The 15,286-nt window shown below is 35.0% G+C and overlaps 2 protein-coding genes across 2 annotated transcripts; one reads left to right on the top strand and one right to left on the bottom strand.

Annotated features, from left to right (window-relative positions):
- The first annotated feature begins 300 nt into the window (after window positions 1-300).
- Window positions 301-6,720, top strand: LOC109014334 (endoglucanase 10). The gene is made up of 6 exons (XM_035693399.1): window positions 301-798; window positions 1,210-1,493; window positions 1,878-2,315; window positions 4,643-4,790; window positions 5,755-5,924; window positions 6,043-6,720. Exons 1-6 carry the CDS (start codon window positions 588-590, stop codon window positions 6,373-6,375), a joined length of 1,584 nt encoding a protein of 527 aa, XP_035549292.1. The 5' UTR covers window positions 301-587; the 3' UTR covers window positions 6,376-6,720.
- Window positions 6,721-10,102: 3,382 nt separating this feature from the next.
- Window positions 10,103-12,322, bottom strand: LOC109010587 (cytokinin riboside 5'-monophosphate phosphoribohydrolase LOG3-like). Its single transcript, XM_018991465.2, has 6 exons — window positions 12,044-12,322; window positions 11,363-11,460; window positions 11,264-11,294; window positions 11,068-11,167; window positions 10,524-10,594; window positions 10,103-10,290 (listed from the first exon to the last, which is right to left on the bottom strand). The coding sequence occupies exons 1-6, from the start codon at window positions 12,170-12,172 to the stop codon at window positions 10,114-10,116; spliced, it is 606 nt and encodes a 201-aa protein (XP_018847010.1). The 5' UTR covers window positions 12,173-12,322; the 3' UTR covers window positions 10,103-10,113.
- Window positions 12,323-15,286: the final 2,964 nt, after the last annotated feature.

Genomic DNA, 15,286 nt, shown 5'->3' with positions numbered 1-15,286 from the left:
CCAACTTTAATCAAAATCACCATTCACTGGAATTCTTAGCCGTGGGGTTATTTTGCGGACTAGCGAAAATCACTGGGTCTATTGATCTAAGATCAACGGTATCTGTCAACCCACCTTCTTGTCGGTGGACAGTTCAACGGTCCAAAACAGTTAGATAATGACAACTCAGCAAATTGTCCTTTTTGCGCAATCTCTCCACACAAGAAAGTATGTTCTCCACCTAACCTCATAAACTATGTCAGGGGCATTTCCGTCATTCAGACCGGCAAAAGACCAGAAAAATAACAAAATAGGAAACCTATATTTTTAATACTGCTTCCGTCGGTGTTCCAGTCCATTCCAAGGAACCATATTCTCACCTTTTTTTTTTTTTAAGGAAAAAGGAGAGAAAAACAGGAGTCATTGTTCAGATCAGGGTCCGGTTCTTCGTTTCGGAGGTCCGAAGCTCTGTTTCTAATCTCTCCAGAGCTTATATAGTCCGCCAGAACGCTTTCGTACATTGTGTTCTGGTTGAGTCAGATCTAGGCCTTCAATATTCGTATTTTGTAAGTGATTGAATCGCACTGTAGAGCTGGCATTGCGTAAAAATGGGTGAGAAATCGAGGTCCAAAGGCTGGTGCGGTTGGTTTCTGGTTCTAGTAATCTTGGCCCTCGTCGTCGGTGCGGTGGTAATCACCGTAAGAAAAAAAAAGGGTGGCTCCGATGAGGCGGCTCCAGTGCCGGGTCCTCCAGGCGCGACTGTCAAGAAATATGCCGACGCTCTAAAGATCGCTATGCAATTCTTCGACGTACAAAAATGTGAGGACTACTCTCTCATTCCTTCCACGCAGTAATTGTTGCGCATTGCAATGCAGCATTATTTTGTGTTCATTATTCATTACATTCAGTAATTTTAGTATAATCACTTCGTAGCACTCAGGAAGATCTGAAAACTGACATGAGCTTTAGATTCAGTTACTATCATTGGTGTTTATGCTGTTTAAGACAGAAAGCCGTACTGGTAAAGTTCACACCTTACAGTTTGCTTCCTATGGGGTTTTTCAATCTTTTTTTTTTTTTTTCTCTCTGTTTTTGTTTTTGGGTGGAGGTGGGGCGGGGAGTTGGAAATTTAAATTGTGGCTACTACCGTACATTTGCAATTATCATAACGTTTCATTCTTGTTCCTCTGGTGCTAATTTGTGTTGGGTGTGCTGCTTCGCTTTTTGTAGCTGGTAAGTTGGTAGATAACGAGATATCTTGGAGAGGAGATTCGGCTTTGAAAGATGGAAGCCAAGCTGACTTGGATCTGTCAAAAGGAATGTATGACGCTGGGGATCACATGAAGTTTGGTTTTCCAATGGCCTTCACTGCCACAGTGTTGTCCTGGGCTATCCTCGAGTATGGAGATCAAATGGACACTGTGAATCAGTTGGAACCTGCTAAAGACTCGCTCAAGTGGGTCACAGATTACTTCATCAACGCCCACCCTGCTGAAAATGTTCTCTACATTCAGGTTGCTATAACCTTCAACTCTAAGCTATCTGGTTTTGTTTAACTGTGTGTTCTAGAGTTCCAATTGTTGATAGTTTTCCATGATCCCATGTCAGTAAACTAAAATTTTACAGCTTCGATATAGTACTTGGCAAGATCATAGTAATTTTTGTTTTTGCACTTTGGCATTCTTGGTGGTGTTCTCATGGTTTGGCATGAGATCAAAATGTTTTGTTGAAGAAGTATGTTTTCATTTCACTGTCTTATGAAACATTGTTGTAAAAGCACTCGTATTTGGGCTTGAATTAAGGAAGCACTTGTAATTTGGGCTTGAATTTTTTTCCTGTTGGAATGACAATGAAGCGTCTGAAATGTTTCTCTTTATTCACTTTTAATTTTGGACCAGGTGGGTGATTCCAAAGCAGATCACAAATGTTGGGATAGGCCTGAAGCCATGACCGAGAAGAGGCCAGTCACTCAGATAAACACAACTACTCCAGGAACAGAGGTTGCAGCTGAGACTGCAGCAGCAATGGCTTCAGCATCTCTGGTGTTTAAGAAAACTGATCCAACTTACTCTGACAAACTCCTTAAGCATGCCCAACAACTGTTTACTTTTGCCGACAAATATAGACATTCTTATAGTCTTAGCATCCCTGACGTCCAGACCTACTACAATTCGACTGGATATGGAGATGAGCTCTTATGGGCAGCTAGTTGGCTCTATCATGCTACAGGGGATCAATCATACCTTCAGTATGTGACAGAACATAATGGAAAAGCCTTTGCTCAATGGGGAAGTCCAACCTGGTTTAGCTGGGATAACAAGCTTGCAGGAACCCAGGTACACACGCACACACGCATGCATATGTTTTTTAAGTGTTAGGTCTATGCACAAATCTTACACAAAGAAGTTTACGCACTGATTTGGTTTAATGTAATGATTACTTTACAATAAAAAGAGTTTTACAATATGATTTATTATATTAAACCACATCAGTGTGTAAGCTTCCTTGCGTTAGATTTATGTATAGACCAAGATTTTTTTCCCCTTTAGGTAATCAAGATTATTTATTCATAAAGGAAACAGGCATAGCTAAAGTACATAGGACGTGTACAAGAGAAATGCCTAGCTAGGATTACACACGCATATGTACACGTGTATTTTGTAGGACATAAAGTTTGTACATCTGTTCCACTTTCATATGTAGTTTGCATACCATGGTTTCAACCATCATTACTTGATGCCAATAATAATAAAAATTCATTTTAGTTCTATATTCATGCAGTGGATCAACCATCAGCAAAACTCATAAAATCTGGGATCATACTTGTCTAAGAAAGTTATTTTGAGGAGGAAACAAACCCTTTTCAATTATTCATTTCTTTTTTATCAGTAAAAGAAAGATATTATATATATGAATGAAATAGACATAGTCCTTATATACAGGAAGTATACATAAGAACTCCTAATTACATTCTAAAGACGGTCAAATAACGACAAAAAATCCTGACCATTATCCCTATGTAATACAATAGTGGAAAAACAACACATTAGAGTATGGAGAAAAAAATTTTCAACTCGGTCATTGAGCGTTCCTTATCTTCAAAGCAACGTGCATTCATTTCCGTCCAAATGCACTACATAATACACAACGGGATTTTCTTCCATACTGCTACCACTTGAAGACTGCCTTGCATGTTTGGCCAACAACCCAACAAATCCACCACCCTCATAGGCATAACCCAAGCAACATCAACTCTTAAAAAGATTTCATCCCACAACTCCCTTGTTAGCTCACAGTGTAATAATAAATGGTCCATAGATTCTCCATTTTTTTTGTACATGTAACACCAATCCAACACTACACACCCTATCTTTCTAAAAATTTTTGTGGTCAATATCTTCCTAAGAGCAGCACTCCATACAAAAAATGCTACTTTTGAAGGCACACGAGTCTTCCAGATACTCTTCTACTACCAAGTTGTGTTGTTAAGATGCTGTAATACGCCTTCACTGTACATATCTTGTGGTTATTAAGCCGTCACTTCAAACTATCTCGTTGTGCCGTAGGAGTCTCCATCGAATATAATAAGCTGAAAAATTCTGAAACTAAAGGTAATTCTCAATCATGGAAATCCCTAATAAAAAAAACATTCCACTGCTGCACACCATGAGAGTACAAACGCACATCCACCACTGATGCTTCCCCGTTAACTGCAATACGGTATAAGGCCGGAAAAACCCTTTCCAATGCATATTCTCCACACCACACATCCTGCCAAAATCTAATACAAGTGCCCTCACCAACTACAAAGCGTATTTGATTTACAAAACATGGCCATCCCTTCCTTATGTACTTCCATAAACCCACACATACCTCCCTCTCACTTCCTAAAGAAACAAGTTAAAAAAAATTTAGACCATTTCTCGATTTGTGCGTGTCATCCTTGCGCAGGGGCCATGTTCTATGATTGAGAGAAACCCCTGACGGGCAAGCCTTATATATCAACTGACGCATGAAACTATACATTGTGTGAACCATGAGAGATAGAGTTTTCAATATCAAGCTTTTTTTTTATAAGTAAAATTTTGTTTTACAGAATCATTTTTTAAGGTAAAGATGAATGTAGTTCTCCAATGTCCTAATGCAGCATGAATGGAGCACTGGAAAAAAATAACAAAGGAACTTAGCAAATAAAAGGTGACAAGGCGGGAATACTCACCACTATACTACAACGACGTTGTTAAAACAGCTTTAACACATTGCTGATAAGCACATAAAAAAAATTAACCAAATTGACATTTGAGATGTTTCAAGCCATATATCTGGAACCACCCTTCTGTTGTCTTTACACATACACACACACACACACTTATTTAATGAATGAAGACTGTGGCATGGGACATGTTTACTGTACTTTCAGGAAGAGATTTGAAATCTATGTGACAACCTTCTATTTTTGAAAAAGTGTTTACTGATTTGGCTTTGTGTTACTTCTTTGAGGCATAAGTTGAAATTGAGAAAGTCCATTGCTTTATTTTTACCTTCCTAAATGGCACTATTTTATATAAAACATAGTTACGTTAGTCTTTGGAGATATTGTAAAGCCATGAATAGCGTATTCTGCTTCTCAACTTTGTTAAATGGGTCTACAATTTTGATGCAGGTTCTGTTGTCCAGGTTAAGCTTCTTTGGATCCAAAGACATCTCAAACTCACAGAAATCTGGTCTTCAAATGTACAGAAAGACAGCTGAGGCTGTTATGTGCGGCCTCCTACCAGATTCTCCAACAGCCACAGAGAGCAGAACTGAAAGTAATCTTCTCCACATTTGCAATTAGACTTGGATAATCATGCACATATTTTCTCTAATCTATCATCTCCCTTTTTTTTTTTCCTTTGCATTGATTTTTGAAGTGAATGGTCTCATTCCATCATGATTAATCGTATAAAACTAAATCTTCTTCTTAAGCCAGCAATTAGATCACTTCAACATGCAGTGGATTTTCTGGGTCCTCCCACGTTGTTCCATCTTTTTCCAATATAGAGGGACATCTAATTTTTTTTGTCATTAAATACCAGAACCGACTCGTTTGGTTTTACAACATTTCTCAACTCAACTCATCCCATCTTATCTAATCATTACAGCTTTTTCAAATTTTCACACAAAATAAAATAAACAATTCAACTTTTTCAAATCTCAAAATAAAAATAATATTAAAAAAATATATTCTAACAATATTTTATTCAATTTTCAACTTTAATCTCAACTCAATTCATCTTATCTCATTTGCAAAAACGAACCAGGCTGAAGAAAGATATCGAAGAACAAATGGATGATGATTAATTGACCTCTGAAATAAACCAAAAAAGAAAAATGAACGCAAAACTGGTGGCTGTGGCTCTAGAGACTGCTAAAGCTAATAATTGGCACCCATTATTGTTAAATGACCCGAGTAATTATTGGGATTTCTCTTTTCCTGTAAACATTTAACAGTAATACACATCCAAGCGATTCACTGCCTTATGGCAATGGAATTAGAGATACAGGAGAGTTTAAGACAGCCAAGATACCAAACATTTCTAAGCTATCAAATACATGTTCAGAGTGGAAGATAAAAATCTTATGGGCCTTGGATTTTTGCAAATTAGAGCACCACCCCAATTTTCCTAGGAAGTAATCAATATGCTCCAGGCAGAACTTGGATGTCTTATTCGTGTATTGAAATATCCAATTGCATTCTTAGCATCTGATGCCATTATGCTTTCCTTGATGCAGGTGGTCGTCTTATATGGGTCAGTGAATGGAACTCTTTGCAGCATCCTGTCGCTTCTGCATTCTTAGCTGCTCTTTACAGTGATTACATGCTTACATCCCGAACTGCAAAGCTCTCATGCAATAGAGATTCCTTCTCCCCAGCAGATCTTCGGAAATTTGCCAAATCTCAGGTATGCAAATCCTTTTTGTCTGTGCTAGAGATCTCCTAGAGGCAATAGATCTTAGCACTTAATAACCATGACACTCCGGGAATTGCTTACATCCGAGTATTCTGTCCATTTTTACCAGGCTGATTATGTCTTGGGTGACAATCCTCTGAAAATGAGTTTTCTTGTGGGTTACGGCGACAAGTACCCGCAATATGTGCACCATAGGGGAGCTTCAATTCCAGTTGAAGCAAAGACTGGCTGCACTGATGGGTTCCAGTGGCTTGACTCTGCTGAACCCAATCCAAATGTAGCCATTGGAGGACTTGTTGGCGGGCCTTTCAAAAACGAAACTTACATCGACTCCCGGAACAACTCCATGCAAGGAGAACCAACAACATATAATAGTGCGGTCATTGTTGGCCTCCTATCGAGTTTGGTCACCACCTCATCAGCAGTTCTATCCTTCACTTAAAGCTGCTTTAGTAGATAATAACTACTGGATGTCTGTATTATATCTAGCCGTTTACTTGACCTGTTCCTCTGCAAAATTCCAAATTCGTTGCTTTACACGGGTGAGATGTGATTTTTGGCTCAATCTGATGAGCTTTCCTATTCAATTGTTTTAGTAAGCGTCAGATATGTTTCTCTTTTGCAGTGATTGTGTATCAATCTGTTATTGGTGTAATTTTGTCTTCTTTTGTTTTTATTTTTTATTGTTTCTATGTTCCATCTTCCATAAGAAAATTGCAGAGCAGCAAATGTGACGATGCAAGAAACAATAATATTAGTATGTTACTGCCTTTCATTGAGGATAAAATCTGGACGTGAAAAGTTGTATTCAAATTTTTGTTCACTAACGTAAGTCTTATGCAGGAGAGAGATAGACGCGTGAAGTAGTTGATATAGCATTTAAAGTAGAGTAATGTTATATATAATTGTGGAGTAAGTGTCGTGCAATCGATCTAAAATAGAGTATGGTTTATTATTAAAAAATTATTTTTTTTTCATATAGATCTTATATTTATTTATTTTTTTTAAGGTGATTGTGTAATACTTGCATACTACGAACAGCTATCATTTCTTTATAACATTTATTTAGTATCTAATGCTGTCCAAAAGTTTACACGGTCAACAATAATGGCTCGTTCACTTTCACAAAATTTTTTATCTCATCTCATATAATCATTATAATTTTTTAAATTTTCACACAAAATAAAATAAATAATTCAATTTTTTCAAATATCAAAATAAAAGTAGTATTGAAAAAATATGTTTAAATAATATTTTATTCAATTTTTAACTTTTAAATATTATCCCAAATCAACTTAATTCTTCTCATTTGTAAAAACAAACCAATCCTAAATGTTGTAAGGTTTATTTTAGGTGTTTATTTTTCTCTTATATGAGAGGCTGAGACCCAAAGTTCGAATAACAATTTGAGGAACCAACTGGAAATCATAGTAGGTCAAGCCAATCTTCAATTTTTCTTTCTAATTTAAGAGAATTAAAGGTTAAAAAAGATCAAAATATTATCACCCTACTTTCCTCTCTCCTATTTTTCCTGTTACCAATAGAAAAATTGAGAGATTAAGATTCTTTTTAGATATAGAAACGATTTCGTCTCATCTCATTATTATAAATTTTTTAAATTTTTATAAAAAAATATAATAATTGATTCAATTTTTTTAAATATCAAAATAATAATAATATTAAAATTATATCATCTTATCTCACATCACTGTCTAAACGAGCCTAATTCAATCTCTCATTTCCATTCTTAATATTTTCCATCGTACGAAATGGATCATAAGTCTTGCAAGCAATAATTCCAAATAATCAAATTTCTTTTTGTGGACAGGATCAGAACATAGAGGCCTTCCTACAGTTACATGGCATTATGCTTATATATACCTAAATAGAATTAACATTGACAGCCGACAGGAGTTTTAAGGATGAATGACCTCAAAGGACATCGAGTTAGTGCTTATCCCGACAGAGAATTGGATGGAAGAACGACATCAAAGAAATAAATGAAAAGAGAGTCCAAATCCAAGTCAAACCTCGAAGCTCCAAATGCCATATTCAGTAGTGTCCCAGCCACCCTTATGTACAACTTTCAATTGCTGAGTAACACCTACACATAAAAAGCAAGGCCCACCTCCTCTCTCAGACTCCACCATTACTTTTCCCCTACCTCCATGCACACGTGTCACTTTCTCCCCTGTCCTCCGACTTTGTGGTAGGGTCGAGGAAAGTTGTGGGATCAAATTTCCCAAGTTATCTGAATTCGAAAGCGATCCTATAATATTTAATTGTCGTCTATATTAATATCTCGAGTAGTATTAAAGACTCACCTAATTAACTCGTTTTGTAAATGAACCGAACAAAACATAATGTTGACTCACATGACAAATTCCTATTAGAGCGGTGCTATTCTGTTGTCGTGTTCGCTAAATGTGCCGTCGAGTATAAATTATATTTTTATTTTAAATATTTAAAAAAAAATTAAAAAAATATAAATTATCACTTCTTTAATTATTAAAAAAAATTAAATGTATCAGCGGTGAAAATAAAATAATAAATTAAAGAGGCATAATAATAGCATTATTTAGAACTATTATTCTTCTTTTACTACTATTTATTTTTATTTACGTCTTGATTTACATAAGAATATATATGAGAACTGATCTCAAATTGGTTTTTTCTTGAAATTATAAAAAGAGTAATTTTATGCATCAGCCTATACTCTCCACAAATCATGCATTCAATTTTTTTTTTTTTAACTCAATACACTAATGTATTGAATGTGTGATAAATAATAGACTGATACAAATATTTTTTTTTATAAAAATATTCACATTATAAGAATTGAGTCACCTTCCATTCACACAACTCTCTTTTCGGTGAAAGCTACTTCCAACAACCCATCAAATCAATGGAAAAGAGGGATGTATACCGACAAGCTAACGCTGGGTTAAAAATCACACTGGTTTTTGAACTTTTGACATAAAAATCATTGTCATGCTTATGATCCACAGCTAGTTTTAAGAACTGTGGTGGCATCCACATGATGATGGAGAAATATGCTAACATCTATGGACAATAATCGTGAACGTCTAAGGTCAGGTCAAAGAAAAATTCGATCCTGCCTTTGTTGCCCAGTCCAGTTGTTGCTCTATCTCCCAACTTAGAATAGGGGGTCACGCCGCCATGGCCTGCGGCTTGATGGCACAAGATTCAAAATGGAGATCGTGGTTTCAACCCCTCTCCCTATGTATCAAAAAAGAAGAATAGGGGGTGGCAGTTAGGGACAGCAGGCAAAATCATTGCATCTATGAGAACTAAAAAATATTTATTTTTTGATTTATTGGTAGTTGAGGCTTTTGGAACTCTTAGAATAGTACAATTTGGACTGGAACTCTGTCTAACACAGATAATTATTGAAGAAGATTTCTTATAAGTCATCAAAAATCTTAAAAAAAGATAAAAGAAAGTTGTAACAGTGCAAATATATTTATATGTGAAATAAAATAGCTCTTAGAAAATTTTGCTAAGTGAGAGGTTTCTTATATAAGGAAAAAAGTTTTATTATGTACAAGTAAGTTTATATACCAATCTGTATACTAATATTGTTATTTTTATATTCTAAATTTAAATTAACATTATTTTTAATAAAATCTACTTTCTGACTAATTATATTGAATAGATATACGTATTAATGTACAGAATCGTTTATAATTAAATTTTTTCAAAAAAAAATTACAACTCTATAGCTGTATTATAACGTTGGAGTATTTTTCTCCTTGTATCCCTTTGGTTTGATTGAATGGAAATGAGTTACTCAAAAAAAAAATGGGATGGGAGGGGGGGAGGTTCACGCCAGATGATCAGTACTTGGGGATGGAATGAATGGACGGCTCAAATCAGTTCATTTTGCTGCATTAACTGAGATCTTTAAACGTTCCAATCAGTTCGTTTAATTCAGAAAAGAAATAGATACAAACATTAAGGCTAGCTGGTTCCTATATATACGAAATATTTACTGTCCAAAATTCGTGCACCAATAACATGAAATTATTTTCTATCCAAAATAGTAAATCATTACAATTTTTTTAAATTTACATAAAATAAAATAAAATAAATAATTTAATTTTTTCAAATTATAAAATAAAAATAATATTATAATAATATTTTATTTAATTTTCAATCTTCAGTTCATCTCATTTACAAAAACAAATGATGCCTCAAGCTTGTGCATGAGTTCTTGGGCAGTTTGAGCAGAGACGATAATGTTTCGGGCAGTGGGAGTTATGAATCCTTCGTCGACTGCTTTGTCTAGGAATGAGAGGAGTGAGTTGTAGTATCCATCCACGTTTAACAAGCCCACCTGCCCACCAATCACAATTTTTATCCAAAAAAATCGAATACACACATAAAAATAATAAAGAGATAATTCTATTCATAGACCTCAACATTACATACCATACATATATATGGTATAATTTGATTTAAAGAATAAATTTTAAATTTTATAAATTAAATTATGACATCATGTAGAGACCTATGAATAACATCGCTCGAATACTGATCGAACAAAGAGAGAGAAAAATGAAATGTTACAGGTTTATCATGGATTCCCAGTTGAGCCCAAGTGATGACTTCCAACAGTTCTTCCAAGGTGCCATACCCACCTGCAGCATTTAATTTTGTTAAATTACAGACACGTGATACTCTCATTCTTATAAATTAATATTTAGGTAAATAATTTTAATGATATGACATCATTATAGAAATATTACATAAACCGTTTGATCAGAATATCTAACAATTTGTTGAAAATATTTATCGTTGACAAGTTTTCAAAAAATATCTCATCGTATTTAATCTAATCATTTTAATCTTCTCAACTTTTAATATAAAATAAAATAAATAATTTAATTTTTTTTTAATTTTAAAATAAAAATAATATTAAAAATATATTCTAAAAATATTTTATTTAATTGTAAAAACAATATTGTCATAGATACATGTAAAGAAAAAGAATAATTATTTTATCGTCCACCAGACGACATTATTGTGCATTTAAAACGACAAATGCAGGAATAAATTTTATATATATATATATATATATATATATATATATGTAAAGAGAAAAAGATAGAACCTGGCAAGGCAATGAAAGCATCGGCCTGACGAGCCATTTCAGCCTTGCGTTGGTGCATGCCTGACACTGCTCTTAGTTCTCCCACAGTCTCTCCTGTTATCTGAAATCATACACCACCACACCCATCTTTCTTTTTCATATTCCAACTACTCAAATTATGAAATATTTACTGAAATATTAATTGATCATCACGTACCTCTCTTGGCATGAGAATTGTGGGAATTACTCTGCAGGGAAGAAAGAAACGTTAAAACCCAGAGAGATCAGAAAGAGTGAGAGAGAGAAGGTACCCCACCCCAAGACATGGCGACCTCCATCATGCACAGCTTGGGAGACCAGACCCATCAAGCCAATGCTCCCTCCTCCATAGACCAAGTCAATGTTCCTCTCCACCTGCAATGTTTTCTTAGGGTTAATAACCGAAGTGCTTGATTTGTATAATAATGAACCAAATGCATATTATTCAATTAAATATTTTGATATTTCTTATGTTTCGATATCTTCTTCTTCTTCTTCTTCTTTTTTTCCCACTAGTATTCATCCAAGGAAGGCAAGAGAAAACAAAACAGGGGATACCAAAACAGAGGACACTGTATCTGATCTCTGTTTTACTCTGCCACGTTTTCGTCCTCGTACAGTCATACTGCTAACACAGTTATTACTAGAGTTTGGAACGTATTTTGGTTAAATAAGACAAAAAGACGTCAAAAAATTAGGTCTCTGATTTCAATTCCTTAATTAAATACCGGCAGCAAAACAACATATACATCAGGTACTAAGAGTGCTTCTTGGTATCTGAAATCTTTCATTTTTCATGAAAAACATCGCATACAATGTTCCTGTAAGAAGCGGATAGAACTTGCATATATCCTGTTTCTGTGCAAACATGGTAAAGAGAAATCGTGCCACATGTTCTGCGTCAAAAACAGGTTTCACAGCAAGAAAAAAAAAAGGAGAGGTTATATATTGGAGGCACCAGTTGTTGGCCGAGTTGGATAGCAGCAATCTGGTAGCTAGGGCTCTTGCCGGGGCTGCTCCCACAGAAAACACAGACACGTCTGAACCTTGATTTCATGATGGCAGGCTGCTGCTGTTGATTTTCCATAAATGGAAAGTTATATGGCACCACCAAAGTTTGTAATGCGCCCTTTTTTGGGCTTTTGTAATTTTTGTGCCGAGGGAGAGAGAAACGTGAACGTGTTTTTGTTCAAGAAACTTGGAAAGAAAGAAAGACGAAGCCCAAAAGTAAGGGGAAATGGTATATATGGTGGTGATAATTGATTCCTGCTTCCTTTCAATATATATATATATATATTGTTAGGACTAAATTGATTGGTCCAACCCTTGAAAACATATCACTTATAATAAATAAATAAATAAAGAATAAATCCAAAAGATAAGGTAGGAAAGAGATAAGATAAGGAAGAGATAAATCAAAAGAAATTTGCTCAAATTCCTAAAATGAAAAGTCTTTACAAGGTAAGTTGAATTCCATCACTCCAAAGATAAAAATAGATCTTTATAAAAAGAGGAGATCATCTCTACAAATGAAAGATGGACTCTCGACAGGCTCGGGACGACTTTTCTACGTCTAGATTAAATCCCTCCACTATATTGAGCGACATGTGAGGTCAAGAGATATTGTAAAATCAATAATCATAATAAATTTTGCCCTCAAATAATCTATAGATGTAGGCTTTTATGCCAAACTATATAAATCTTTGTGTCTCTCTGTATTTATTTATATTTGTTTATTTACTATTTATTTTATGTATGAACCTGAAGGACACCTTATTGACGCCTGAATAACTATCGTGAGTCGAGATGATTTTTTCCTCTATTCCGGTCTGTTGTGCAAATTAAGACATTAAGATATTATATATATATATATATGTATAGCGAAGGCATGCAGCGCCACAATATACATACATTTCACACCTCTCGTTTTCTGGTCTCGCGATACTGTGCATGTACAATGAAATTCACGTAGATATTCATGACGACGACGACGTTTATATATATATATATATATATTCAAATTTTAATGGAAAATCACACACATATATATAGGTATATACTGATCGAATTTGATGTCATGACAAACTCTTCCCGTGGATAAAACAGTAGTAGTACTCGAAGTGGACAAAATCATTAAAAGCGATAGGATCATGAGCATTTAGCTATGATCGATTTTCCCTTAAAATATTAAGGCTTTGACAATTAAGGGTAACATATAACTGTGCTTGATAAGATTGGTGTAGAAAACACATCACATGATGATCTCCAAAGTGGGTTTTATTTAGAATTAGGTGGTGCAAGAAGAAGATGATCAAATGACCTAAAGATCTTAGATCTCCGATAAAGAAAAGCATTATCCATTCATTTGGATGAGAATCAATCTTAAGTGCTGGTGGGAGTACTATGATCACTATGCATGGGAGCCAAATGACAGAGGTACCGATCATCTTCATTTGGCATTTTTCCATGACCTTTTCGAGTCTATATATATCCATTTCCATGGCTTCCCATCTTTATTGCAAATCAGATCTCTCCCAAAAAGCTATTAATGGCATAAAGAGAGATCGAATTGTATGACTGGACTCATGACGTGTGAAATTGTCTTTTGAATTTTTTAGTAGTGTCGGGAAGCTTGAACGGCAAAGATGTTCCCAAAATCAGGAAAATTATTTTATAAGAATTACAAAAACAGTATTTAATTAATTAATTTGGAATTTTGAGGCTAATTATTTTTATGGTAATCATACCACCCACGTGGCACGTACAACACGTTATAATTAATGATGGGTATTATTAATATATCATCATTAAAGGATCATGATGATTGCTTTATAATTAATAATTTAGCCTTTGTGAACTGACTTTGTACACATCATTACGTGCGACTCACTAGCTAGCTCGATCAATTTGTTTTTTTTTTTTTTTTTTGCTCTGAACTAAAAAAAGAAATGATCTCTTGTTTGACATGACTTGGGATAATTAGAGAAGCCTCGGCCCCCATTAACTCAATAACAATATTCTAAGTTGAAACAGGATGGAATAATTCATGGTTTACTAATTTGTTATTTCTAGGTATTTATGGTCAAATCTATTAGATACTACTGTTCAATGGAATATTGACTCTATAATAAAATTAAATTGGGTTCAATTTATAAAATTAAAGTTTACATGGAAAGTAATAAACCGTATAAGGTCTACTAGAGCTCATTTTTTTGAGTGAAAAATACACGATCAAGATATGTATGATCAAATTAGATAGAAATTATTTGATATCAAGCGCAAGCATTTTTCTATTCCCAAGGATTCGGATAATGGGTCCCTAGGTTCCCCCCCACCACCACCCGACCATTCCAAGATGTGATTGTGCTGCACTCGTGCGGTTGATTGGACCCAATTTAACTCCTTTTTTTTTTCGTTTTTTGTTTTTGTTTTGGCACTCTCTCCACATTCCAAAGTCCAAAACACTCTTTGCTTCCAAGTTCCAACCAACTAAAAAATAAAGTGAATTGCAATTAGCAAAGCCTCAATAACGTACCTTTATATATATATATATATATATATATATATATATATATATAAAGAATATGTTGGTTTTGCCATTTTCTGCGAACATAGTGAAATCTCATAGTCATCCATAGCAAGCCAATAATGTTGTCCACCTTCGTGTCGAGTGCAGGTAGGTTAAGAGACTGACCCATGGCTCCTTATTCCACTGGACCACTACCAATGGCACTCTCCTCACCTCACCCTCTTCTCCTTTCGTATCCAACTTTTCCTCTTACAGTCCAAGTCAACTTTTCCTCTGCAAATCTTCACCACGTTTTCCTCTTTCAGCACTGCTAGCGTTTCCTTCTTCATTCTCCAAGATCACCTACCTCACCCTCCACTCCTTTGTTACAACAGGGGAAAAAAAAAAAACACCCTAAATTGAAACTCAACATAGCTTAAAGACATCATCCACTTTCGCCAATAATATATGCCATCCATTGGTCGAACTACGATCACGGTAACCCAACCCAAAGACACGGATTATGCTACGCATATCCAAACAACACAGAATGTCTGAATATCTATAAATCGCCGAGATCTGTATCATCCATCCCAGATGAAAAAGGTGCGACGCAAACGAAGAATTCGTTCCAATTTGTAATTTACGCACGACTCTCAACCTCAACGGTCAAATTGTTCCACAAGTATACAT

Source organism: Juglans regia, chromosome 8 (genome assembly GCF_001411555.2).
Source record: "Juglans regia cultivar Chandler chromosome 8, Walnut 2.0, whole genome shotgun sequence".
NCBI lineage: Eukaryota > Viridiplantae > Streptophyta > Magnoliopsida > Fagales > Juglandaceae > Juglans > Juglans regia.
The sequence above is the reverse complement of the archived record's forward strand: the minus strand, read 5'-3'. Positions and strand labels throughout refer to the sequence as shown.